We start from the raw sequence: 26,883 nt of genomic DNA on the forward strand, positions 1-26,883 counted from the left end.
ACCTCACACAAATCCTGACACTCGTTCTCTCTGAGATCCCATGATGCTTTGCAGGGTTCCAGACACTAAAGAAAAATAACAAAAAGCAGAAGCATACGCAATGCCATGTAAGCAAAAATGACTCTCATAGCAGCATAATCCACAAGATATATTCACAACAGTATGTTCAAATTAGTCACGTGAAATACTGAACTAGTGCAGCTAGTAGTTTCACCTGTTTAAGTTTGGCCAGTTAAGATGAATACTAGTGTAACATTGTGAGTCAGGTCAGGCATGGTGTCTGCTACTGGTAACATGTAACCCAGTACTACCTGTCACATAGACGAGTGGTCAGTGTCTAAACCGTCTCCCCCACCAGCGTATGCTGGTGAGGAGGGTGTGCATGTCACCCAGCAGGATTAAAAACAAGACCTGTCAAAGGGTAGATGAGCTCTCTCAAGCCAATGGCCAACATGCAAACTGCAGTTCTGGCAGTCAACCTGGCACCAGTTCCGAAACATGCAACGAGTTGGTTCCTGCAGCCATCTCAGCTTGATGAGTCATCGATTGACAGGGCCTCTCGCCAAGGGATGCTGCCTTGCACTGTGCAGTGTCGACTTTATAGGTACAGCCTCACAGTTTAGTTTCATGATAGCGGGACAGGTTAGGATTCAAGATATGACTATCGCATACAAGGGAACCGATGTGCCACAGAGTACGGTGGTGGCGACAAGTAGGCGAAGTCCATACACTGCTACCGTGTCTGGGGTAACCGACGATTGACAACATCTCCCAAACAATCAACAGCTCATTCTTGGAGCCTGGAATGTCCGCACAACCAATGATACGGACTCCTCAATTAGACTGGAGTGAGCAATGGCGATTATCTGCTGCAAATTGAAGCTAAGGTAGACATTTGTGCTTTTAGTGAAGTTCGGCATCCTGGTACAGGAAATGTGGTTGAGAGAAGTTACACAATCTTCTGGAGTGGTGGAGAAGATAGAACAGCGGGCATTGGTTTTGCCATTTCCAACAAGCTAGCAGCTCAGGGTATTAGCCCAACTCCAGTCAGTGACAGACTCATGACAATGTGCATACAGTTGAAGAATGGTGAACGCCTCACTCTTATCAGCGTACATGCGCCAACCATGCAATGTACTTTCGAGGAGTGCTTCTACGACAAGCTGGGTAGCTGCACGTCTGCTGCGGAGAAAGATCTTGTGATTATTCTTGGTGATTCCAATGCTCGTGTTGAAAAAGATTGGAAATCATGGCCAACATGGTGTTGGAAAGATAAAACTCCAATGGTTTAATGCTCTTAGAGTTTTGCACCAGATTCCAACTCAGTATTATGGGCACAATGTTCCAACTAAAGGATAGTTTGAAGAACACGTGGCAACACCTAAGATCAAAGCAGTGGCATCAGCTGGACCATGTACTACTGTATCAAATCAAGCTGCAAAACAGCATATTACAGTGACAAAGGTAAACCAAGCAGCAGATTGCCTCACTGATCACAAGTTGCTAGTGTCCAAGTGTCTTTTCTCTTTAAAGCAGAGGAAGAAGAGTATGAGACCTCCAAAAAGGCTAGACACCTGCCTGGATGAACATAAGATAGCAAAGTTGGAAGAGTTCTTAGATGAGAATCTGTCTACTTGTGCTGCTGATTTTGAGGAGCTCAAAGTGGTTCTTCAAAATGCTGCTACTTGTGTTTTTGGTAAGAAGAAAATGATACAGAATGATTGGTTTGATGACCAGGATGAAGAAATTCAACATCTGCTTAATGATAAGAATTTGGATAGGCATGCTCTGAGACGTCATATACTTAAGCTTAAGAACAACTGGTTCCGACAAAGAGCTGAAGAAGCAGAGCGCTACTCCAAGGAAAAGAACCTCAGATAGTTCTACACCAATCTAAATGCTGTCTACAGTCCCACATCTAGACGCTCCCATCCAGTGAGATCTAAAGATGGTGAGCTCCTGAACGCTGCAGATGTCATCAAGGACAGATGGGTTGAACATTTTAGTGATTTATTAAACCAGCCAGCTGATATCGATTTCAACATTGTTGATGACATTGACCAACTTCTAGTCACTGAATCAATGGACCACCCAATTGAAGCAGAGGAGTTAGACCAACCTCTTAATAACACAAGATTCGGAAAGAGCCCAGGCTCCGATGGGATTCTTCCTGAAGTATTAGTGTACAGTGGAAGTCGTTTGAGAGCTTTCCTACTTCTTCTGTTCAACATTATCGGGACCACTGAGATAATTCCGATGGAGTGGATTGACATGATTATATCACCATATTGTTCAAAAAGGGTGATAGAGGCCAGTGCAGAAACTATAGCGGCATCTCGCTGCTGAGTGTTGTTGGCAAAGTTTTCGTGGATGTGATCCTGCAAAGGCTAAAATTGCTAGTGGAATGGATATATCCTGAGTCACAGTGTGGGTATCGCAATGGCAGAGGCACTATTGATGGTATCTTCACCCTTCATCAACTGATGGAAAAATCTAGAGAGCAATGTAGCAGTCTGTACATAACCTTTGTGGACTTCGTGAAAGCATTCGATACAGTCAATCATGAACTGTTTTTCAGCATACTTGGGAAATTAGACTGCCCGCCAAAGTTCATAAGAATTATGAAGAAGCTTTATACTGATGTTCATGCTAGACTCATTGTCGATGGAGAACTGACAAAGGCATTCGAGTATAACAGTGATGTTAAGCAAGGCTGCAAACTGGTACCTATATGCTTTGGAATTTACGCAGCAGTCCTACTTTAGCTCACCTTCAAGAAAAATCAAGCACACTTGCAGCATACAAATCAGATTTCGCTATGATGGTGATCTTTTTGATCTACGCAGGCTCAAAGCCAAGACTAAATTCTTTACAGAATTCATCAGAGAGGCTCAGTATGCTGATGACATCACGATTTTCAGTGATACACCAGAAGGCTTGCAGTCTATGTTGACATCCTAAAATGACCTCACAAAGCATATGGGTCTACGCATTAACACAGCCAAAACAGAGACCATGTGCATTGGAGACCTAGCTGAGTTCTTTATAGATGGTACCAAATTAGCTAATGTCACCTGCTTCAAGTACCTGGGCAGCTATGTTACGAGTGATTGCTCTATGAAAGTGGAACTCATGTCTCACATTCAAGCAAAATTGTGTGCATTTGGTTGACTGCGGAAAAGGCCGTTTGACTCCCATGATCTAACAACTTCAACCAAAATCGCTGTGTACTACGAATGCTTAATGTGACTTCTAATGTATGGCAGTGAAACATGGACATTATATCAGCACGATGTCAGACAACTTTGTACAATACAACAGTGTCATCTATACTTCATCTTGAACATCAAATGGGATCATTTTGTAAGCAATGAAGAGGTGTTAAAGCATGCAAGTGTTGAAGACATTGAACCCATGTTAATCAGAAGCCGTCTACGTTGGCTTGGACATATTTACCACATGGACGACACTAGAGCACCCAAACAACTGATGTATGGTGAACTTGTTCGTGGTTCTCGCCCAGTTGGTCGACCAAAGCTCCATTTCAAAGACACTTGCAAAAATGCGCTCAAATGTGGGGATGTTCTGAACAGTTGGCAGTCTTCTTTCAACTGTAGGCAGGAGTGGCAGAGCCTAATTGAAACTGTTTGTGGAAACTATACCAAGAAGAGAGTTCTTGAATATAAAAGGAGAAGGGTACTTCGGAGAGAGAACACACACACACACAGTGTAACATGTCTATGTGTGGGCTAAGATGCTAAGAAAGAAAGAAGCATTGATTCAGGGACATTAATTAGTTATGTTTGGAGTAAAAACATTTGGAATTTTTTTCATGGCTTGAGGAAGCATGGTTATGCTAGTGCCCTGATTAACTTGCTAACTTTAGGACTGCAGTTGTCATGAACAGTTTTGCACTCAAATTTCCATCTATGAACAGTTTATAACTTCAACAAAACAGACTTCATGTTAAAACTATAATGAATTTCCTGGTTTTACACTTTGTGACTATATAGGACATTGTTATAGAAGCAAGTTATTTCGAATCAAGTTGCCTGTTATCACCCAAATGAGGATGGTGTTCCCTTTTGAGTCTGGTTCCTCTTGAGGTTTCTTCCTCATGTCATCAGAGGGAGTTTTTCCTTGCCACCATCACCATAGGATTGCTCATTGGGGATAGATTAGGGATCAAATTAGCTCATGTTTAAAGTCTTTAAATTTCTGTAAAGCTGCTTTGCGACAATGTCTATTGTTAAAAGCACTATAAAAAATAAACTTGACTAAATAAAAGGGTTTTTTTTTAAAATAAAACTTAACATAGTCCTTACAGATGTCAATAGCATTGGCACACATACTATTCTTAAAGGTGCCCTTCCACCAAAAAAATGTAATACTGGCCCTTTTTGAAATACCATAGTTCACTCCGAGTTGCATATGCATGCTGCATGTGAAAATGTAATTCTACTCCCATTCCCTGTATTAGCTTATGAAAGAAAATAGTCGGAAAAACGAGCAGATCAGAAAAAGCCATATGAAGTTACGTCACTTCAAAAATTAGTATTCATAGCCTCGCCCACCCGGCACGGTTGTGTAGTGGTTAGCGCTGTCGCCTCACAGCAATAAGGTCCGGGTTCGAGCCCCGTGGCCGGCGAGGGCCTTTCTGTGCAGAGTTTGCATGTTCTCCCCGTGTCCGCGTGGGTTTCCTCTGGGTGCTCCGGTTTCCCCCACAGTCCAAAGACATGCAAGTTAGGTTAACTGGTGACTCTAAATTGACCATAGGTGTGAATGTGAGTGTGAATGGTTGTCTGTGTTTATGTGTCAGCCCTGTGATGACCTGGCAACTTGTCCAGGGTGTACCCCGCCTTTCGCCCGTAGTCAGCTGGGATAGGCTCCAGCTTGCCTGCGACCCTGTAGAACAGGATAAAGCGGCTAGAGATAATGAGATGAGATGAGCCTCGCCCACCTCGGCTTGCGACCGCCCACAGGAAGAAAGTGCGAGGAGAGAGACGTAATTCGCCCCAAGGCGCGGCGCAGTGCACCGCATCAGTTTCATTTCTAACGGCGGCTCCAGCCCGACTTTGCACGCTCGTAACTCGGGCAGGGGAGGTTCCAACCTCCCCAGACTTGGCAGCCAGCGACCTCTGCCCCCTTCCAAAGGAACCAGCACTGCCAGGGCGGGCTAGCTCCGCGCCACGGGAAGTAATTCGCCCCGAGGCACGGTGAAGTGCTCCGCATCAGTTTCATTTCTAATGGCGGCTCCAGCCCGACTTTGCACGCTCGTAACTCGGGCAGGGGAGGTCCCAGCCTCCCCAGACTTGGCAGCCAGTGGCCTCTGCCCTCTCCCGAATGAAAGAGTGCTCCCTGGGCGGGCTAGCTCTGTGCCTCGGGAAGTAATTCACCTAACCCTAACCCTAGGTCCCAGCCTCCCCAGACTTGGCAGCCAGCGACCCCTGCCCTCTCCTGAACGAACCAGTGCTGCCAAGGCCCGTCAGCTCCCAGCCAGGGGACGTTATTCCCCCCACACCCCCCGAGGCGAGCTCCGCTCTGTGCCTCATGCCTTGATGAGAGCCGCAGGGAGTATTCAATTAAATAAATAAATGAACGAATGAATGAATGAATCCCACACACGCACGCACACACACAAGCATTATGGTTGGGGAGAGAGCTCCTTCCTCTGCTCTCCCTCTCCTCTTATAGGGCGCGGTCCCTGAGGAAGGCACAAACACACGTTAATTCCCGTCAGGTGCAGTGATTCTGCCACTTACCTTCCCTGACTCCGCCCTCCATTCACAGACCGCCGCTCGGCCACGCCCCTGCTGCCACATCTACATTGTTATTGGTCAAAACATCGATGTCGAGACCATAATAGCCAATCGATACAGTTTTTACAAAGACACCCACATCCACTTGTTCTGACCCACTGGAGGTAGCGTCACAGTGCTGTTAGCCAATCAGAGGTAACACGTTTACATGTCATGAATATTAATGAGTAATAGCTGAAATCCTGCCGTTCTCCCACCACCCACTCCTCCACCAAACTAGAACAGCCTGAAACAGGAGAACCACAGCATTTTTTTCACCAAAACCAGCTCACAGGGCATTCATTCATACTAGAGACCACCGCACAATTAATGAAAAAACAATGCAAGGGGACCTTGTTTTATTCTGCAGCAAAGATAGTTTTAAATATTAATTTGACTGGAAAAATTTACTTGTCTGTAAAGTTTCAATTATGTCACTTTTTTGCAAATTTTTATGAAAAAAATCTAAGCGAGAACTGTGTGCACATAACAAGTAAAGGAAATAATGCAAGATTGGCACAGTACATCACACACACACACACACACACACACACACACACACACACACACACACACACACACAGATTTCAAAAGCTGAACTGCAACAACAGAAAACTTCTCTACAAAGCTTTACAGCAGTGATATTGTGAAACATGGGATTTTTTCTGACTAATGACGGGAAGTTGCTTAGCAGGTGGCATCAAATGGACATTTTTTTTAGCTTGAATTATTGATTTAAATGCAGCCGGAAGGAACTGACAACAAAGAGGCCTCTCTGAGAGAGAAAAAAAGAAAGACAATGACTGAGAAAGAATAGAAAGAATGAATTATTCATGTGATCCACAATCAGAGGATCATGGGTAATTTATGAGCTGAGTAGACGAGCTAGAGAGGATTAGCGCTCCGTATTAAAACTTCATGAAACCTCCAGCTCTGGTATAAAAAAGTAAACTTATCTGTTTGGGCAAAACATCTCACCAAACAGGAAACTTTGGTTTCATATCTTCAACAAATACTAAAACCCATTTACTTAACATCCATTAAAACTTCCAGAGAAAGCTAATAAATGCATTCTAGCCACTCTGACATGGTGTTGTTGGTTCTGTGTACTTCCTGTGTAAACAGGATGAAACGTGTCAGAAAAAAGACACAGAGAAATCATAGAGACTTTAGGAATTCCTCAAGGCTCTGTGTTAGGCCATGTCTCATTTCTACACAGTTTTTAAACCGTTACACCAGGGGTTTTCAGTGGTGCTGGTGGAAAATATGCAAAGAGACGAAGTGGAAAAAAAAAGTGATATTTAAAAGTAGTAACTATTCCATATGCTTCAATTCACTATTGACCCAACATGCATTGATTAATGTATGATTCAATGTGATTCAGTTCAGTGACATTTACAATTTCTATTTACATTAAGTTTACACATTGCAAATTTAATCTCTCTCTCTCTCATGTGCATATACAGAGAGAGACAGAGAGAGAGAGAGAGGTCCATCTTTCCCACACTCATGGTGAGCTTCAAATGTCCACCAAAAAGTGCTTCTGAAGTATGTTCTGTCCCCCAAAACAAACACTCACCTCTTCTACAGGCACTGAAACAGAGAGAGAGAGAGAGAGAGAGAGAGAGAGAGAGAGAGAGAGAGAGAGTGAGTGTGTGTGTGTGTGTGTGTGTGTGTGTGTGTGTGTGTGTGTGTGTGTGTGTGTGTGTGTAAGAGGGTGACCCTGGTTCATGGCAATTTGTTTGCTTGCTACCACTGAAATCATCCTTAACCACAGTTAATATTTGAATGTACTGTGCTGACATTCTTTTTCTTTTACCACTTCATCACTCTGTACACTCCAGTATTCCATACGCTTCAATATTCCTAACACTTCGGCTTCAGGATTCCATACACTTCAGGATCCTTTACACTTTAGCATTCCTTTACACTTCAGCATTCCATAGATGTCAATGTTCCATGCACGTTAATATTCCATACACTTCAATATTCCATAAACTTCAGCATTCCATAGACATCAATATTCCATACTCTTCAGCATTCCTTTACACTTCAGCATTCCTTTACACTTCAGCATTCCATAGACATCAATATTCCATACACTTCAGCATTCCATATGTCAATATTCATACACTTCAGCATTCCTTTACAGTTCAGCATTCCTTTACAGTTCAGCATTTTTTTTTACAATTCAGCATTCCTTTACAATTCAGTATTACTTACACTTCAGCATCCTTTACACTTCAGTATTCCATACACTTTATCATCCTGTACACTTAAGCATTCTTTACACTTTAGCATTCCTTTTCCATGCACATTCCATACAAGTCAATATTCCATATACCTTACTTCAGTATCCTTTACACTTAAGCATTCCTTTACACTTCAGCATTCCATACATGCCAATATTCCATATAGTTTAGCATTTCTTTACACTTCAGCATTCCATGAATATCAATATTCCATACACTTCACCATTCCTTATATGTCATTATTATACATACAAGTCACTTTTTCCATGGAATAAAAACATGTATACTATTCCCTTCTAGCGGGTTTATTGATAGCATGCAATATTGTTATCATATCGCTTATCCTCCATGTATTATGCCACTCTCCCCAGTGGAGAATGAGCGTGCAATATTGTTACAATATTGCACGTTGTCAAGCCAACACTACGTCACACATCGGCGCTCATGCGGAGATCCAGTGACAAAACTTTTCTGCTGCGCATGCACACAATCATTTCTTTGTCAGCCAGGAAAGAGAGAAGACGGGGTTGTCAGTGCTTAGTTTAAGCACTAAATAAATAAACTGAAAACTGAAACTAAAGATGCACTGAATACCCGAAAAGCGACCAAAACTTCATTTTATCTTCTTCATGCATATTTACAAGAGAAAAGCATACCAACGGACATCAAAAAACTAGAAAAGAGACACATCGGAGATATAAAACTTCCACACTAGCAAGTGACTATGACAGTTTGTACACAAACATGGCCATGAGGTTTGCTTCATTAAAAGCGGAAGATTTAAAGAGAAAGACGCGCTGAACACCAGAAAGGCCCTCAAAACTTCACTGGATATTCTTCACACACATTTACAAGAGAAAAACATTCCAACGGACATCGAAAAACTAGAAAAGAGAGAAATAGCGGAAATATTGTCAAAGTTCTACTTGGAGGTGAGGAAAAGTGACAAAGACTTTTACAAGAGGATTTCACTCATGGACTTCACTCAGCAAAGCCCTTTTGTTTTGAACAACTGCAATGTAACAATTAACTACTACCAAAAGTAACTTTGAACTTGAACTGTCAACCTGTATATAGCTTGTATATAAGTTGGGTTGTTGTTCAGGCTTTTTGAATTTGTATCATTTTTATGGTCAGAACTTTGACTTTGTACATGTACATTAGATTGACAGAACATTTAATTACACTCAATCAGAATCAGCATTCAATATTGGTAAGTTACTAATCCCCCCCCCCCCCCCCCCCGCTCTTAACTTTTTGTAAAATCTATAATTGTTCCTTTGAATGTGTATGTATAATAATAATAATAATAATAATAATAATAATAATAATAATAATGGCTGGGGGGGGGGGTCATGGTATATCAGATATATTCCCTTGGATACCACTCAAAGCCAGCCAATAATATTTAAATATTCCATACACTTGAGCATTCCTTTACATTTCAGCATTCCATACATGTCAATATTCCATATACTTCAGCATCCTTTACTCTTTAGCATTCCTTTACACTTCAGCATTCCATACACTTCAATAAACCTTGCACTTCAGTATTCCATACACTTCAGTATCCCTTACACACTTTAGCATTCCATACAATATCCTTTATGTCTGTATGCAGACATTCAGTCTTCTTGAATGAAACTTCAGTGTTCTGTACATTTCAGTGTACTAACATCAGATAAACAAACATTTCATATGCTCATACAGCACAAAACATCTAATTTACTTGTCTGCCCATCTACCCAACCATTTGTCTACCCCATGTGTCTGTCTGTCTGCCCCATCTGTCTGTCTGCCCAATGTGTCAGTCTGTCTGCCTCTCTATCCACCTGTCTGACTTTGCTGATAAACATAAAGAAATTCTCTCTCTCTCTCTCCTCTCTCTCTCTCTCTCCCTTCTCTATAAGTCTTTAAGTCTTTAGAAAGATAAAGAAACAAACAAAATGACCAAAAAAGGACAAAAGCCTCAGTGCATTCTGGGAGGCCAATGTTGGTGCAACAGCATGCTAATGAAGGCTACATCACCCTAATCTCTCTCTCTCTCTCTCTGTCTGTCTGTCTGTCTGTCTGTCTCTGCTTACTTTTCCAGTGTTTGGGTTATAAAGGAAAGACTGTAAACATTCCTGCATGGATCAGGCTTTGGGGAGTGAAAACGTAGTTCCACAACTACGACTGAATTTTTACACACAGTGTTAACAGTCGTGCCGAGTTTTCATTCCTGTATCCATTTAGAACGAAGGATTTTTTCTTTCCAGTCGTGAGACACTCCAACAGTGAAAGTTATCTCTGTTTGCACTGCTAGTTAATAGAAGTAAAAACTCAGGAAACATAAACAGAGGAAAATCAACACTGTCGGAACTCTGGTATGAATGTTATGACCACGTTTATTATATTACCAACTATTTCACCTCCTACAGTTTTGTGAGAAGGTTTGTCTAACTCTAATATACACTACACCAAAAGTTTGTGGACACCTGACCATTACACCCATATGTCCTTGTTGAAAGTCCTGTTACAGAGTTAATCCCATTTTGCTGTTATAATAAGCTCCACTCTTCTGGGAATTTCGGAGCATGGCTGTGGATTTGTGTTCATTCAGATATGAATGTTTTTGGCCAAACGGCCCTTGGGATGGTGGTGATTTAAATGAACTGAAATTCCACGGTAATTTTAAAGGTGCTAGCATATACACTTTAGTGTAATGAGATGCCTTAAATCTGAACAAGAGCTGGAAACAAAGTTGTGAAAACAAGAATTAAAAAGAAAGTCAAAAAGCAAAACAAAAGCAGTTGTACTGTTGCCATGGCAGCTAAGAGATGAGGGAGGCAGATCGAACAACCATGAACCATGGCAAAAGAGCTAGCTGCAGCTGGGAAAGTGGACATTTCAAGTGCCTCTCTGCTATATTACTCCGTGGTTCATGTTTCAAGGACTGAACAAGTTGCTAAGCAACAAAGTAACGACATTTCACATCAATAATAAAAGTCAGTTCTCAAGTCAGCTATCAGCACTTGCTAAGTGTTTAGCTTAGCAATGGTTATTTTTGTCTTTCCTGTATATTTAAACTTTGACACTAGTTGAAAATTAAATCATTCATGTCACAAAAAAAACGATGTAAAAAGAAATTGACATGACCCAAAAAAAGTGCTAGAAAATAAAAGGACACAGTGTCTCTGCCTTTTTACTTTTCAGGCCCTGCTTTTCCCTGAGTGACTGACGCTGCTAAAATAAATAGGAGAGAAAAGTGCAACAATAACATGACTGTAGTGTGATTGAAGTCACTCAAATGTGTGTGTGTCTAAAGTAGAGAATAAAAATGAAAATAGAGTCGGTCAGATTTAAGGAATATCATTAGTAATAATGTAATAAAGTTGAACAGATTATTGTGTGATGCATGAGGAGAAATGGAGGTTACCTTCGAACACTGCTTATGATGCTGACACCAAACCAAAGAGCCATTTCCCTGCAATGAAAAGAAAAAGCCGTAAATATCTCAGTTATGGATTGTGATTGGTCAGAAGATGTTGATTCATTTTCTATGACAGCAGCTTGGACAGTAGTGCAGCTTCACATGATATGAATGCACAAAACCCACAGACTGAATCAATACTTTAATGAATCAATGGGAAAAACATTCAACAATTAAGTACAATGGGATACAGACAAAACTTTTACAACCCAAATGTCTGTTTAAATTCACTGTCAACTTCAAAGGATTTTTGGAACAACGTCATAGGCTGGAGTGGTTCAGAGTCGAGTCTGTAATGATGACGTCACCTTTTCATGTGACCCTTTTAATGAGAATGCACTACTCTCAGATCAAAAATAAAACAGTGGGTTTGATCCAATTTTCTGCCATGGGGAAAATTCCAGTGACACAATTTAAACGCTGAAAAGCTTCCAATGAACTAATGACAAAATGTTGCATAAAGGTCACATGTAGGGGAGTAATAATAATTAGTAAAGTTCATTTCCTGAAGAAACTGCAGGGGGTCTAGGGTCTTGCTAGACAGTTGCTATGGTATTCCAGGTGGTAGCTCGGGTGTGGCTAGACAGTTGCTATGGTATTCCAGGTGGCAGTTAGGGTGTGGCTAGGCAGTTGCTAGGGTGATGGTGGGCAAGTGCTATGATATTGCAAGTGGTTGTTAGGGTGTTGCTATGACATTGGTATGATATTTGAGGTGGTTGCTTAAGATGTTTCTATGTTATTCTAGGTGGTTGCTCGGGTGATGGTAGGTAGTTGCTATGGTATTCCAGGTAGGTACTTTGGTGTTGCTAGGTTGTTCTTATGATAATCTAGGTGGTTCAAGCATATGGCTATGTAGCTACGGTATTATGATATTCCAGGGAGTTTCAAGGGTGTTGCTACGTCATTGCTATGAAATTCCAGTTGGTTGCTAGGTTGTTACTAGATAGTTGCTGTGGTATTCCAGGTAGTTGCTAGCAGGTTGCTATGATATTCCACATGGTTGCTAGGGTTGTGAAACAATCTACTATAATTATCTTCAAATGTCCCTGAATTGACATGGGTCTAAATAGTATTGGAAGTAGGATTCCCAGACCTTCCAGAACATTCCTGCATTCATTTCAGTGCAAACAAAATCAAAATTTAACTGGTTGCCAAGTGGAAACTACTCAACCAAATCATAAATTAATAAAGATCATATAACAATAGTGCAATCACTAATGCTCAAATGTCGTATTGGAGTTCAACATGATGTGAACACGGCCAGAACGATTTTATGATGTTTCCCTCAGACTGAGACGTTAGACAGAGCGAGACAGGAGGAATAAAAGGCTGAATCTAAAACAATTTATTTTATAATCCCTGATGGACCACTGGGAATTCTCCAACACATCTTTGGCTTAATAAAACAAAACAAAATCCTTCCTTCACTTTGTGTTAGCACAGTCATATTTTACACTTTGGATGTTCCCCTGTTTCTGTCCTTCAGGGGTAAATTTCCATAAAATTAAGTTGTCATGGGGCGGCACGGTGGTGTAGTGGTTAGCACTGTCACCTCACAGCAAGAAGGTCCTGGGTTCGAGCCCAGTGATCGGCGAGGGCCTTTCTGTGTGGAGTTTCCATGTTCTCCCCGTATCTACGTGGGTTTCCTCCAGGTGCTCCGGTTTCCCCCACAGTCCAAAGACATGCATGTGAAGTTAATTGGTGGGTCTAAATTGACCGTAGGTGTGAATGGTTGCTTGTCTCTGTGTCAGCCCTGCGATAACCTGGCAACTTGTCCAGGGTGTACCCCCACCTCTTGCCCATAGTCAGCAGGGATAGGCTCCAGCTTGCCTGCGACCCTGTAGAACAGGATAAGCAGCTACAGATAATGGATGGATGGATAAGTTGCCATGCATGTTGTGGATATGACAAAGTTGTGAGCTAATAGAAATAAGGTGGCCTTCTGTGATTAGCTGTAATGTGGAGTCAGTACATAGTACATCGTACAAATGTAAACTATACAGGATAGGTTTAACATTAAAAAGGTTGTTACACAACCTCAAACAAGTATACAACCACAGAACCTCAGACCACCACACACACAATATCAGCCCACTACACAACCTCAGACCATTACACAACTACACACACACACACACACACCCTCAGACTGGTCTGTGGCTGTTACACAACCACACACACAACCACAGACCACACACACACACACACAACTACAGACCACTACACACACACACACACACACACACACCCTTGGACCGTTACACAACCACAGACACACAACCTCAGACCACTACACAACCACACACAGCTCACACACACACACACACACACACACACACACACACACCAAACCTTAATTACACAACTTACAAAATGTCTGAAAACTCACAACTACACATCCTGTATGAGGGTGTATGTGTATACACATACACCCTCTGTTTTATAAACAATTACTGTACACTCATCACCTGTGATGATTACATAACCACACACATACATCTTCAATATCAATATCAGAGTCAGGTTTCTTTGAACAGACATCAATGTTGATCAGGCCATGTTCAAAATTTCAGGTCTGATTGAAGCTGTGTGTGTGTGTGTGTGTGTGTGTGTGTGTGTGTGTGTGTGTGTGTGTGTGTGTAAGAGCCAAAATCAAGTAACATAAGTCTTCATTCATTCAGCCTTTAAAAAAACATGACGTTTGATTCGCTTCCCCAATGATTTCGTATTAAAGTGAACACGGCTGAAACGATTTACGATGTTTATCTTTCCCTCGGATCGAGTTGTGAGACAGAGTGAAAGGACGAATGAAAGGCTGAATTTAAAACGCAATATATTTTACAACTCCCAACAGACCAGCGGGAATTCTCCGACACGCCTTCGGCTTAATCGGTCCGAAAATAAATAATCGGATGTAAAAAGGTACTTTTGCAAAACAGAGTCCTTCTTTCACTTTGGGTTAGCAAAAGTCATATTTTATGGTTTGGGTGTTTCCCGCTCTGTGTGTTATGGGGAAAGTGCACAAACTGAACACATTACTATTTTATATCAGTTAAAAAAAAATACTACCACTTAGAATAATAAACAACCCAACTTAGTTACTACAGTGTAACATAACAGTCCTATTTAGTGTAAATTAATCTTACTCATCCTAAAGCACTGTAGTCTTGCTCTATTCTGATTGGCCAAAAGGCACCCTGACTGTTCTGACAGTTTTCTCCAGTGAAATGGAGAAGGAGTCTCTAGTGTCAGAGGTAAAACTGTAACTTTACATTTTATGACATTTTAATTAAAAAAAATATATTAATAATTTCAAGAGAGTGATTTACTGCACATATGTACATGTGTAATGTGATGATGTTATAAGCTGTGACACCTCAGTATCATAATTTGGCTTACAGATGGGTTTTGTGGCTCGTTAGAGAATCCTTTAATGTTGTTCTGTCATTTATATTTCATAGTGCTGCTTGTCTAGTCAATGAATTATTAATGTTTAATTAATGTTGAACACTGAACTATATAAAACATTCAGAATGGAGGAGCTGTTTGTGTACATGCACCGTGCGTGCTCGTGCATGCGTGTGTGTCATTTGGCCCCCTGACTAATTAGACAAAAAAAAAAGGGTTTGTTTTTGCAGCTGACCAGTAGTCGGAGTCTTAACCGCTTTGTGCAACAGTATTTGTTAGACGTCTATGCTAAGCCCGACTATACCCGCTGTCTAAGTTAAAGTCATAGTCTAACTTGGTGAAACCGGCTGCAGATCCTTTAATAACCACTTGAAAGAGCGTGACCTTCACGTCCTGCTGTTCCTGTAGCATAACGCTAAAATAAATAGAAAAGGAGCCGAATCTTTGAGTCAAATCTTTTCAGTGAACACAGAGAGCTGACTCGTGTATTGCTGGGGTTCACGTGACGTCACATCCGCCTCATTAGTTATTCAAAACTTTAGCTGGTGGTCTACCAAAGCTCAGTTGACAAAGCGTTTAAACGGAGAAGGTGCACTGCTTGCATGAAAAATGCCTTATGCTTGCGTTGTTTTAGGTTGTTCGAATCAATCAAACTGTGAAACTGATAAAAGTTTCTTCAGGGTTCCCCATAAACTAATAAAAAAGGGTGAACAAACACAGGATTTCACAAAAAGACGTCGAGAAAGGTGGCTTTTGAACTTCTCACTGAAATCGAAGGGAGCAGAGTCGAAGCATGCTTGAGTTTGCAGTGATCACTTCATGAAAAGTTTCTATATCCCTCTCAGTTATGTCATTAGTGATTTCCAAGTACTTTTCTTGCTATGTGTCGTTATTTTACGGTACTTTTTTTAGTCACAAAGTGCTGAGGTTCCCAGCTGTTTCTTTGTTTACTCCTCACAAAGTCCATATGCATGAAGGTCATGACAAAATTCTTACCTAGCCATACAGTTACAATGTGCCATGATCATGTCTCCGTCTTGTTTGACTAAGATCCAGGTCTTTAAAGGGGTTTCTGATGATCTTTGTGAATGATTTAACTGAGAGATAAGAGTGAGCAGAAGTGAGAAACAAGCGAACTGTTTTTTGTTTACACTTCAACTTGCAGTGCTTCGTTGTAAAGATGCAAACGAAAAGCTTTTTAAAAAAATAAACATACTTACATGGACAAAACAATACAGGATTCATTCGGCAGTGACTTGATACCAAGGTCTTTTACCCAGCCACCTACAAAAAAGTTGTAAGCCTCCACACTCTTCCAAGCTTTCATCTGTTTTGCAGTGTAGAAGGATGTCTGCAACACCAGATAGTTCGAGATGTCAGAGAACTCGACTGAAGGGTAGTTTTTGAGATCGTATGACAATTCCTTCTTTCCCCAACTGTAGGGGTCTATTCCACTGCATATAGCAATCTTCTGAATATATCTCAAGTGAGCAGTGGCTTCTAGATTACAAGCATACTCTGATAAGTTATTGCTAGTTGTTCGCACTATGGTAGCTGTTTAGACCATAGACATATAAACATAGACGCCGCCTTCTGCGTAGAATCATACGTCATCCTCGCCGCCATATTGGATGTGGCAAAGTGGAGATTCTTCAGCCATCTCTGGTATAGCGTCTAGACAGTAGCCGAGAATAAAGATGCCTCATTCATGTGCTGCGTTTAACTGTACCAATAGGTTTACCGTCCAAACGAGCTCACATGGGATTACCTTTCACAGGTGAGACTAGAAAAATACTTTTCATTGTATTTGGTCATTATAACATAATTTTACGAACAGATTTTTCTGACTTTGTGGCTAATATGAAGTCTCGCACATAATAGCCATTCGGTGAAACCTGTCTCCAAACAATGAAGTATTTCCTTCGTAACTACGCTGATTGTTGTTAGTTGCTTAGCTAACTTTTCACATACTATGTAGGTTTCCCAAAAATAAAGCCATGAAAAAGCAGTGGGAGACAGCCGTGTGACAAGAAGGGTTTTCTGCTACTCTGCCATCCATGCTCTGCAGTGAACACTTCAGAACGGAGGATTTTGACAGAACAGGTCAGACAGTCAGGATCAGAGAGGGAGCTGTTCCTTCAGTCTTCAGTTTCCCAGCTCATCTCCACCGGGTAGGTGTACAGTTATAAGCAGTGAGAATTAGATAATACAGTGCCACACTATGATGAACGTTTTTGAACGTATGATGAATGTTTTTAACCTTTCTGAATGTGAAGGAATCAGTGATGCATTTTGTTTTGGTATGACGTTAGAACCTGGCCGAACTCAGTTTGGCGGTCATTCAGCTCACTTTATTCAACGAGAGTAGGTCTGTGTGGTGACTCAATAAATAAAACAGTAAATTTTTATTTTCATTCACTATTTCCAGTTTTTCCACTATTTCCATCATTTATCATATTCAGTCTTGTAGGTTGGTTGTGGCCTCAGGTTTTGGTAGTTTGCTACGGTATGCTGACTGATTAGCTTACCTGAGCTATCTATTGCGTATCTGCCGCTAGTTTGCAGTGTACAGGGTATTTCGCACACTATTTATAAACATCACATTAAAAGTTATGTGTTGTTCTGATGCTTGGTTATTTCCCAAATATATACGTGTGTGTCTTAATGTGTGAATAAAAGTCATCGAGTTAAATATTATTGTAGAAAGGGGCTTTATGAAGTTCAGTCCATTTACTTGCATTGATTTATGGGGAAGATTTGCCACATCCAATATGGCGGACACTCGGACGTATCCCAGCAACGGGGCCACCAGCTCAATGCGGCGTCTATGTTTATATGTCTATGGTTTAGACCACCAGCTATTTCACTTCCGGTAAAACTGCTAAAGTCACGTGACTGAAACCCAGCAATAGGAGTCATTTTGCTGTAGGTGTATGTAATAGAGTTAGCTCTCCATTCAGCCCTTCAGCTGATCTTTAGTGTGAGTGGTGAAATGCGTGTTTGACTCTCAATAGTGTTTGTGAGGCAGCGTGTTAAAGGATCTTATTTCATATTTTATTTTAAAAAACAAGTGTTGTTATTTAGAGTAAGATTAGTAGAGTAAAACAGCAGAGTATGATTTTATGAAACAATTTCAATCATTAGTGATGCAAAGAACAATAACTACACCCCATAACAGGGGAAAACGGTAAGGAATCATCCAGGATAAATAAGAGTCGACTCTTCTCGGTGAGCTGAGTCAAATGATCTGACTCACTGAATGGAGCCTACTTCTGAACAGCATGACATTATAACGTGAGTTCAAGCTGTTTGCCATGTTTAATACCTGTGCCACATTTAACTAGCGAAATTATACTAACGAAACGATTATCTTCTTACAAGAATCCTGAAGAATCGAGTGCAGTGTCCTAAGCTTCACAAGTCACTATACAGGAAAGACGTATGGATTATACATCAGGCATGTGTAAAAACCATTAAACTCTCAAGCAAATAAAAGCTTTTCATAACTATAATAATTTAGAAGTCATCCTACAGCAATCTGCCAACTGCTACAGTTCTAATCACTGAAAAATGACAGGTCATATGGTTTATACATTTATAGTAACATTTAATCTTGTGGAATGTCTGTGAAACAAGTGAGACATCAGCCTTTTTTCTTTTTCCTCCTCTTCAAGTTACTCCAAAGCACTGAGACTGGAGACTCCTTCCATAACTTAAATAAACGTCTCCTTACATAAATGTATCATCACAGCGACGACATCTTTTACAGTGTTAAATTAAATAACAACGCATTTGTTTTACCTATGTATTATCAGGCTTGGATTATGCAGTGTGTCTGTTGTTACCACAGAAACACCTCCCTGTTGCTATAGAAACGATAACTATTAGAACCAGTGCATTAATATAAACCTATGGCCTCAGCTGCACTGCTGTCAGAGCTGCTGTGATCGAGAATTAATCAACACCCCGGGGTTAATTCATCATTAAAGGGTGGTGAGCGTCAGAATAAATTACTTCCTTTATAAAGTCAAAATCAAGTATCATCATATTCGTCATCGTCATATTCACGCACGATGAAGGAATGGTGTGTGTGTGTGTGTGTGTGTGTGTGTGTGTGTGTGTATAAAGGTGCCAATTACCTGTAACCAATAACACACACACACAAATGCCAACACAGTAAATTATGATTACATTAAAAGGTAAAATAATGAAATTAGATAAAATGTGACAAAAGTTAAAATAGCTTTTTTAATATTAAATGTTAGAAAGGTGTGGCAGAAAGAAAGAAAGAAAGAAAGAAAGAAAGAAAGAAAGAAAGAAAGAAAGAAAGAAAGAAAGAAAGAAAGAAAGAAGTGAATTAAATATGCTTATATAATAGATCAGAGTAAACCCCGAACCTGGGAGTGTTTAAACAGAGTCGAAATGCGCGTGAGGTGCAGACTGAGGCACCGAGAAGCGCAGCGCGCGCGGTTCACGCTCTCCACCAGCACCGACTCGTCGTGCCGCCTCGCGCTCACCTCCGCCGTCCCCATAACAATGCTAACGACGAGAACAATTACACTAATCCACAGGCTCGTGCTCCTCAATGGTATCGCGCCTCGCGCTTCCCCATCCATTCCTCCGGTTTTCTCACGCGCGCTCTCTCTCTCTCTCTCTCTCTCTCTGATGCACACACACGCGCGCGCGCGCACACACACACAAACCAAGTCAGGAGGAATCCAAGCTTTCAGTTTATCACCGAGCGCGAGAGAGGGGGCGGAGTTACACACACAAGGCCTGAGCGCTGATTGGAGGAGAAGTGGGTGCGTGCGTGCATGCGTGTATGTGTAAAAATCACTGCGAGCTCAGCGGGGCAGCAGGTAGATGAGATGAGATGAGATGAGATGAGATGAGATGAGCGATACCGAGTGAAATAACGTCCCGATTTCGATACTTTCTTTTGTGTATAAAAAGGAGAAGACTTACAAAGTAAATGAAATGAGTGTCATCTAGTGCTATAAAACTATAGTCAAAACATGAGCGTGAACGTGTAAATACCATGAATTTGGTCTTTTTGGTATTCATCTCATCTCATCTTCATCCGCTTATCCGGGGCCGGGTCGCGGAGGCAGCAGTCTGAGCATGGAAGCCCAAACTTCCCTCTCCCCAGACACCTCAGCCAGATCCTCGAGAGACGTAGTCCCTCCAGCGTGTCCTGGGTCTTCTCTGGGGCCTCCTCCCGGGGAGGACATGCCTAGAACACCTCCCCAGGGAGGCGTCCAGGAGGCATCCGAAAGAGATGCCCGAGCCACCTCAGCTGATTCCTCTCGATGTGGAGGAGCAGAAGCTCTACTCTGAGCTCCTCAGCACAATCACCCTATCTCTAAGGGAGCGCCCAGCCACCCTGCGAAGAAAACTCATTTCGGCCGCTTGCATCTGCGATCTTGTTCTTTCGGTCATTACCCAAAGCTCATGACCATAGGTGAGAGTCAGGACGTAGATCGACCGGTAAATCGAGAGCTTCGCCTTTTGGCTCAGCTCCTTCATCACGACGGACCGGTAAAGCGACCACATCACTGCGGAGGCTGCACCGATCTGCCTGTCGATCTCATGCTCCATCCTTCCCTCACTCGTGAACAAGATCCCAAGATACTTAAACTCCTCCACTTGAGGCAGGACTTCTCCACCAACCTGGAGAGGGCAAGCCACCCTTTTCCGGTCGAGAACCATGGCCTGATTCCATGGTCCCATGGCCTGAAAACCATGGTGCTGATTCTCATCCCAGCCGCTTCACACTCGACTGCAAACCGCCCCAGTGCATGCTGAAGGTCCTGGTTTGAAGAAGCCAACAGGACAACATCATCCGCAAATATCAGAGATGAAATTCTGTGGTTCCCAAACAGGACACCCTCCGGCCCCTAGCTGTGCAGAGAAATTCTGTCCATAAAAATTATGAACAGAACCGGTGACAAAGGGCAGCCCTGCCAGAGTCCAACATGTTCCAGAGTCATGGAACAGGTCTGACTTACTGCCGGCAATGCAAACCAGACTCCTGCTTCGTTCGTACAGGGACTGGACAGCCCTTAGCAAAGAGCCCCGAACCCCATACTCCCGAAGCACCCCCCACAGAATACCACGAGGGACACGGTCAAATGCCTTCTCCAGATCCACAAAGCACATGTGGACTGGTTGGGCAAACTCCCATGAACCCTCGATCACCCTATGAAGGGTATAGAGCTGCTCCAGTGTTCCACGACCAGGAAGAAAACCGCATTGTTCCTCCTGGATCCGAGGTTCGACTATCGGCCGAATTCTCCTCTCCAGTACCCTGGAGTAAACCTTCCCGGGGAGGCTGAGAAGTGTGATTCCCCTATAATTGGTGCACACTCTCCGGTCCCCTTTCTTGAAAAGAGGGACCACCACCCCCGGTCTGCCACTCCAGAGGCACTGTCCCCAACCGCCACGCGATGTTGCAGAGGCGTGTCAGCCAAGGCAGCCCCACAACATCCAGAGACTTGAGATACTCAGGGCGGATCTCATCCACCCCCAGTGCCTTCCCACCGAGGAGCATAGGCACAAACAACAGCAAGAGCCCTCTCCCCGACCCGAAGGCGCAGAGAGGCGACCCTCTCGTTCATTGGGGTAAACTCCAACACATGGCAGCTGAGCTGTGGAGCTATAAGCAAGCCCACACCAGCCCGCTGCCGCTCACCATGGGTGACTCCAGAGAAGTGGAGAGTCCAGCCCCTCTCGAGGAGCTGGGTTCTGGAACCCAAGCTGTGCATGGAGGTGAGCCCGACTATCTCTAACCAGTACCTCTCAACCTCCCACACAAGCTCAGGCTCTTTCCCCCCAGTGAAGTGACATTCCATGTCCCAACAGCTAGCCGCTGTGTTCAGGGATCAGGTCATTGAGGCCCCTGCCTTTGACTGCCTCCCAATCCACACTGCACCGGACCCCTACTACTACCTCTGTGGGTGGTGAACCCACAGGAGGTCGGACCCACGTCACCGCTTCAGGCTGAGCCCGGCCGGGCCCCGTGGGCAAAGGCCCAGCCAACAGGCACTCACATACAAGCCCCAACCCTGGGCCTGGCTCCAGTGTGGAGCCCTGGCTGCGCCATACCGGGCGATGTCATGGTCCTTGTTTTGTTAATTTCCATAAGGGGTTTGGTGAACTGCTTTTGGTCTGGCCTGTCACCTTGGTCCTGTTTGCCTTGGGAGACCCTAACAGGGGCGTAATGCCCTGACAACATAGCTCCTAGGATCATTCAAGCACACAAACCCCTCCACCACAATAAGGTGGCAGTTGTAGGAGGAGTCTTTTTGGTATTAAACCCAAAAAGGTTTAAATCCAAAAAAAGGGTTTTTTTTTGTCTTTTTGGTATTAAACCCAAAAAAAACAAATTCATGGTATTTACACATTCACGCTCATCCTTTGACTATACAGTTTAAACACTAAATGGCACTCATCTAGCGAGGGTAACCTCTTATAAATACCGTGGCATCTGGCCTGACGAGGAGTTATCCTTTGGAGTCCATATAGATAGCCTTAAAAAATTCGGCCGAAGCTAGGTTTTTATTTTCGTTTAAAGAAATGTTTTCCTTTTACTGCTAGCAAAAGATCAGTTCAGAGTACCTTCCTATCAGTATGAGATTATGGTTATGTAATATACATGCATGCATCTTTATCTTATTTGAAGAAACTGGATGTTGTTTAGCATTCTGCGTGCTACGGCAAGAACTATATGAATTAGATACTATACTAAACTATATGAAGAACTATCACTGTAAACTATATGAAATGGTTCAATGGACATCTTAGAAGGAAAATTCATAGCCTAGTTTTTTATTGCAAAATCTTTAATGGGCAAATTACCTCAGTACATATGCAGTCTACTGACATTTCGTACTAATACTGTACATACAGTACTCGCTCATCAGTCAAACTTCTCCTTCAGTCTCCAACCACAGGGACAGAACTGGGAAAATCTGCCTTTTGTTCATATGCACCACACGAATGGAATGACCTGCAAAACATTCTGATTTTGGATTCCTTGCCTTCTATGGATAGGTTTAAAAATCTCTTAAACTCAGTGTGGCAGCAGGGGCGTGGCCAAGCAGCAGTCTGTGAATGGAGGGCGGGGTTGGGGAAGGTAAGTGGCTAAGTCATTTCACCTGCTCTCAATTATTGCATGTGTTTGTTTGTTACAGGGATGGAGCATAAAAGGAGAGAGGGTGCAGAGAAAAGGGGTTCTCTCCCCAACCACAACGCATGTGTGTATGAGTGAGTGAGTGAGTGAGTGAGTGAGAGAGAAAGAAAGAAAGAAAGAAAGAAAGAAAGAAAGAAAGAAAGAAAGAAAGAAAGAAAGAGTGAAAAGAAAAAAGCTGAAAAGCTCAATAAAGTGTTTGGGTGTAACATCAACTCTTGCCTGCTGTGCTTCTGTGCTCCACCCACATCAGGAACTGTTACAGTGGTGCCAAAACCTGGGAGCACAGAAGGGAACCACCCCATGGAGTCCTCCCCATTCGAGGAGCTCATCCTTGCCCTCGCTACTGCCCAGCAGAACCAGCATCAAGCTCTGATCACCCTCTGAAAGGAACAGGAGCAACGCTTCGAAGACTTGATGCTGGCCCAGCAGGAAGATCGCCAGGCATTCTGGCACCTGCTCACGTCAGCAGGGGCGTCGACCACCGCTGCCACCACCCTCACGAAGATGGGACTGCAGGACGATCCAGAAGCATTCCTCGCCCTCTTCGAGCAAGCAGCCGAGGCATGGGGGTGGCTTCTGGAGCGGCGCGGCGTGCCTCCTCCCACTCCTGACTGACGAGGCACAGCTTGCAGCGCAGCAGCTCCCTGCTGACAGCTGACTAGTCTATGCTGACCTGAGGAAAGCCATCCTGCAGCGGCTTGGCCGCTCCCTGGAGCAACATCGCCAGCACTTCTGGACGCTGGCACTGGAGGAGGTCGGCCGGCCGTTTGCGCTCGGCCAGCAACTCCGGGATGCCTGCCTGTGGTGGCTGAGGGCGGAAGACCGCGACGTTGACAAGATCATCGATCTGGTGGCATTGGAACAATTTATCTCTCGACTTCCGGAAGGAATGGCGGAATGGGTCCAGTGTCACCGCCCAGCATTGCTGAAGCGAGACATCGAGCTGGCGGAGGACCATCTGGAGGTGGCTCTGACGACAGGCAGACGAGGCGTTTCCCCTCACTTCTCTTCTCTCTCTCTTCTCCCCCATCTCTCGTCCCCCTCTCCACCCCGTTCACCTGCCACGGAGGCGGCAGCTGGCTCCTCCCCAGCTGGCCCATCGCACCCATGGTGTCCTCCCATCTCCCTCTTCCGTGTCTGTGTTGTCTCCCCCTCAGGTGAGTGACACCCATAACACCAGTGCAGAGGGAAAGCCTGGGCTGGTGTGCTGGCGCGGCATGGAATCGGAGCATCTCCAAAGTCAGAGCTCCACAAGGGAGGTGGGTGCTGTAATCCGGATCCCCAACGCACCAGAAACCACCCCCGATTGGGCCGGAACGTATCGCATACCGGCGAGTATTCAAGGGAATACATATTACGCTTTGGTGGATTCCGGTTGTAATCAGACCTCAATTCACCAACGCCTGATGCAAGGTGAGGCATTGGGGGATCACAAGCGGTGAAAGTGTTGTGTGTGCATGGGGATGTTCACCATTACTCTCTAGTGTCTGTCCATGTTCTATTCTGGGGCCAAACGCATAGAATAAAGGCGGCGGTTAGTCCTCGTCTCACCCACTCGCTAATTTTGGGTACTGATTGGCCAGGGTTTAAAAAACTGATGGAATATTTAACATGTAGTGGGTCCTGCACTAGTAGGTCACAGGAAGATCCCAGTGTGGCATTGACTGGAGAAACTGTCACAGAGCCGTCTACATCAACACCGCGTCAGAGCAAGGAGCAGCTCACTCCTCCTCCCTCTCTTGGGGATTCCCTTGTGGATTTCCCATTAGAGCAGTCGCAAGATGAGACTCTGTGGCATGCGTTTGACCAAGTGAGGGTAATCGATGGTCAAACTCTTCAGCCAAGCGCGGCACCGACCTTCCCTTATTTTACTTTTATTAAAGGTAGATTGTACCAAGTGATGCAAGACACTCAAATTAATGTATGAATAACTCCGTTGTTAATCCCAAAGAGCCGCAGAGAACTCTTATTCCATGTGGCTCACTTTAATCCTATGGCTGGACACTTAGGGCAAGATAAAACACTAGCCCGAATAATGGCCTGGTTCTATTGGCCAGTGGATTCGTTGGGATGTCCGTCGGTGGTGTGTGGCGTGCCGTGAATGCCAATGAGTAAATCCTGCAGCCAATCCAAAAGCACCGCTGCGCCCTCTTCCTCTAATCAAGACCCCGTTTGAGCGAATTGGGATGGATCTCGTCAGGCCATTATATCGGTCAGCAGGGGGAGATTGCTTTATTTTAGTTCTGGTGGACTATGCAACGCGATATCCGGAAGCAGTGCCTGTCCGCAATATCTCAGCACACAGTATTGCGGAAGCACTCTTCCACAGGTCGGGATTCCGAAAGAAATCCTGACAGACCAAGGCACTTTGTTTATGTCACGCACACTGCGCGAACTGTCTGGGTTATTAGGGATTAAGTCTATCCGCACCAGTGTCTATCACCCACAAACGGATGGCTGAGTAGACCGATTTAACCAAACACTCAAGAACATAATCTGGAAATTCGTAAGTGAAGATGCACGTGTGGCAGCGGGGGCGTGGCCAAGCAGCAGTCTGTGAATGGAGGGTGGGGTCAGGGAAGGTAAGTGGCTAAGTCATTCCACCTGCTGTCAATTAACATGTGTGTGTGTGTGTGTGTGTGTGTGTGTGTGTGTGTGTGTGTGTGTTAGTTACAGGGACGGAGCATAAAAGGAGAGAGAGAACAGAGAAAGGGGGCTCTCTCCCCAACCACAATGCATGTGTGAGTGAGTGAGCGATGAAAGAAAGCAAGCAAGCTGAAAAGCCCGAATAAAAAGTATTAATATAAACATCAACTCTCACCTGCCGTGCTTCTGTGCTCCACCCACATCAGGAAGTGTTACATTGGTGCCGAAACCCAGAAGCACGGCAGGCGAGAGTTGATGTTTATATAGGTACTTTTTATTCGGGCTTTTCAGCTTGCTTGCTTTCTTTCATCACTCACTCACTCACTCACTCACTCACTCACTCACTCACTCACACATGCATTGTGGTTGGAGAGAGAGACCCCCTTTCTCTGCTCTTTCGCTCCTTTTATGCTCCGTCCCTGTAACAAACAGACACACACACACACACTAACTGACAGCAGGTGGAATGACTTAGCCACTTACCTTCCCCAACCCCGCCCTCCATTCACAGACTGCTGCTTGGCCACACCCCCGCTGCCACAGCACGTAATTGGGATAAGTGGCTCGACCCCCTGTTATTTGCAGTATAAGAAGTCCCGCAAGCCCCCACCGGGTTTTCTCCCTTTGAATTATTATATGGGCGTAAGCCGCGTGGCATTCTGGACGTGCTACGGGAAAACTGGGAGGAGGGACCTTCACCTAGTAAAAACGAAATCCGGTACGTTCTTGATCTGCGCACCAAACTCCACACCCTCACGCACCTAACCCAGGAGAATTTGCAGCAGGCACAAAAACGTCAAAGCCGGCTGTATGACAGGGGCACACACCTTAGAGAGTTCACGCCAAGAGACAAAGCGCTCGTATTATTGCCCACATTGAGCTCCAAATTAGTCATCAAGTGGCAAGGGCCCTTCGAGGTCACACGGCGAGTCGGGGACATCAACTATGAGGTGAGGTGAATGGATAGGGGTGGGGCACTGCAAATCTACAACCTCAACCTTTTAAAATGCTGGAATGAGGCGGTCCCTGTGGCGTTGGCGTTGGTAGTCCCGAAGAAGGCGGAGCTGGGGCCGGAGATGAAAAAGATAACATCTCGGACCACTCCGGTCCCTTGTG

The 26,883-nt window shown here is 43.9% G+C and overlaps 1 protein-coding gene across 1 annotated transcript in view; it reads right to left on the reverse strand.

Annotated features, from left to right (window-relative positions):
• Positions 1 to 19,628, reverse strand: part of LOC132896439 (anosmin-1) — a 69,442-nt gene extending 49,814 nt beyond the window's left edge. Inside the window, exons 1-3 of the mRNA XM_060937263.1 lie at positions 19,328 to 19,628; positions 11,469 to 11,516; positions 3 to 65 (exon numbers count right to left, since the gene is read on the reverse strand). Coding sequence (XP_060793246.1) covers positions 3 to 65; positions 11,469 to 11,516; positions 19,328 to 19,546 — 330 coding nt within the window. The 5' untranslated portion in view covers positions 19,547 to 19,628. The remainder of the gene's footprint in view (positions 1 to 2; positions 66 to 11,468; positions 11,517 to 19,327) is intronic.
• Positions 19,629 to 26,883: the final 7,255 nt, after the last annotated feature.

This window comes from Neoarius graeffei, chromosome 13 (genome assembly GCF_027579695.1).
Source record: "Neoarius graeffei isolate fNeoGra1 chromosome 13, fNeoGra1.pri, whole genome shotgun sequence".
Taxonomy (NCBI): Eukaryota; Metazoa; Chordata; class Actinopteri; order Siluriformes; family Ariidae; genus Neoarius; species Neoarius graeffei.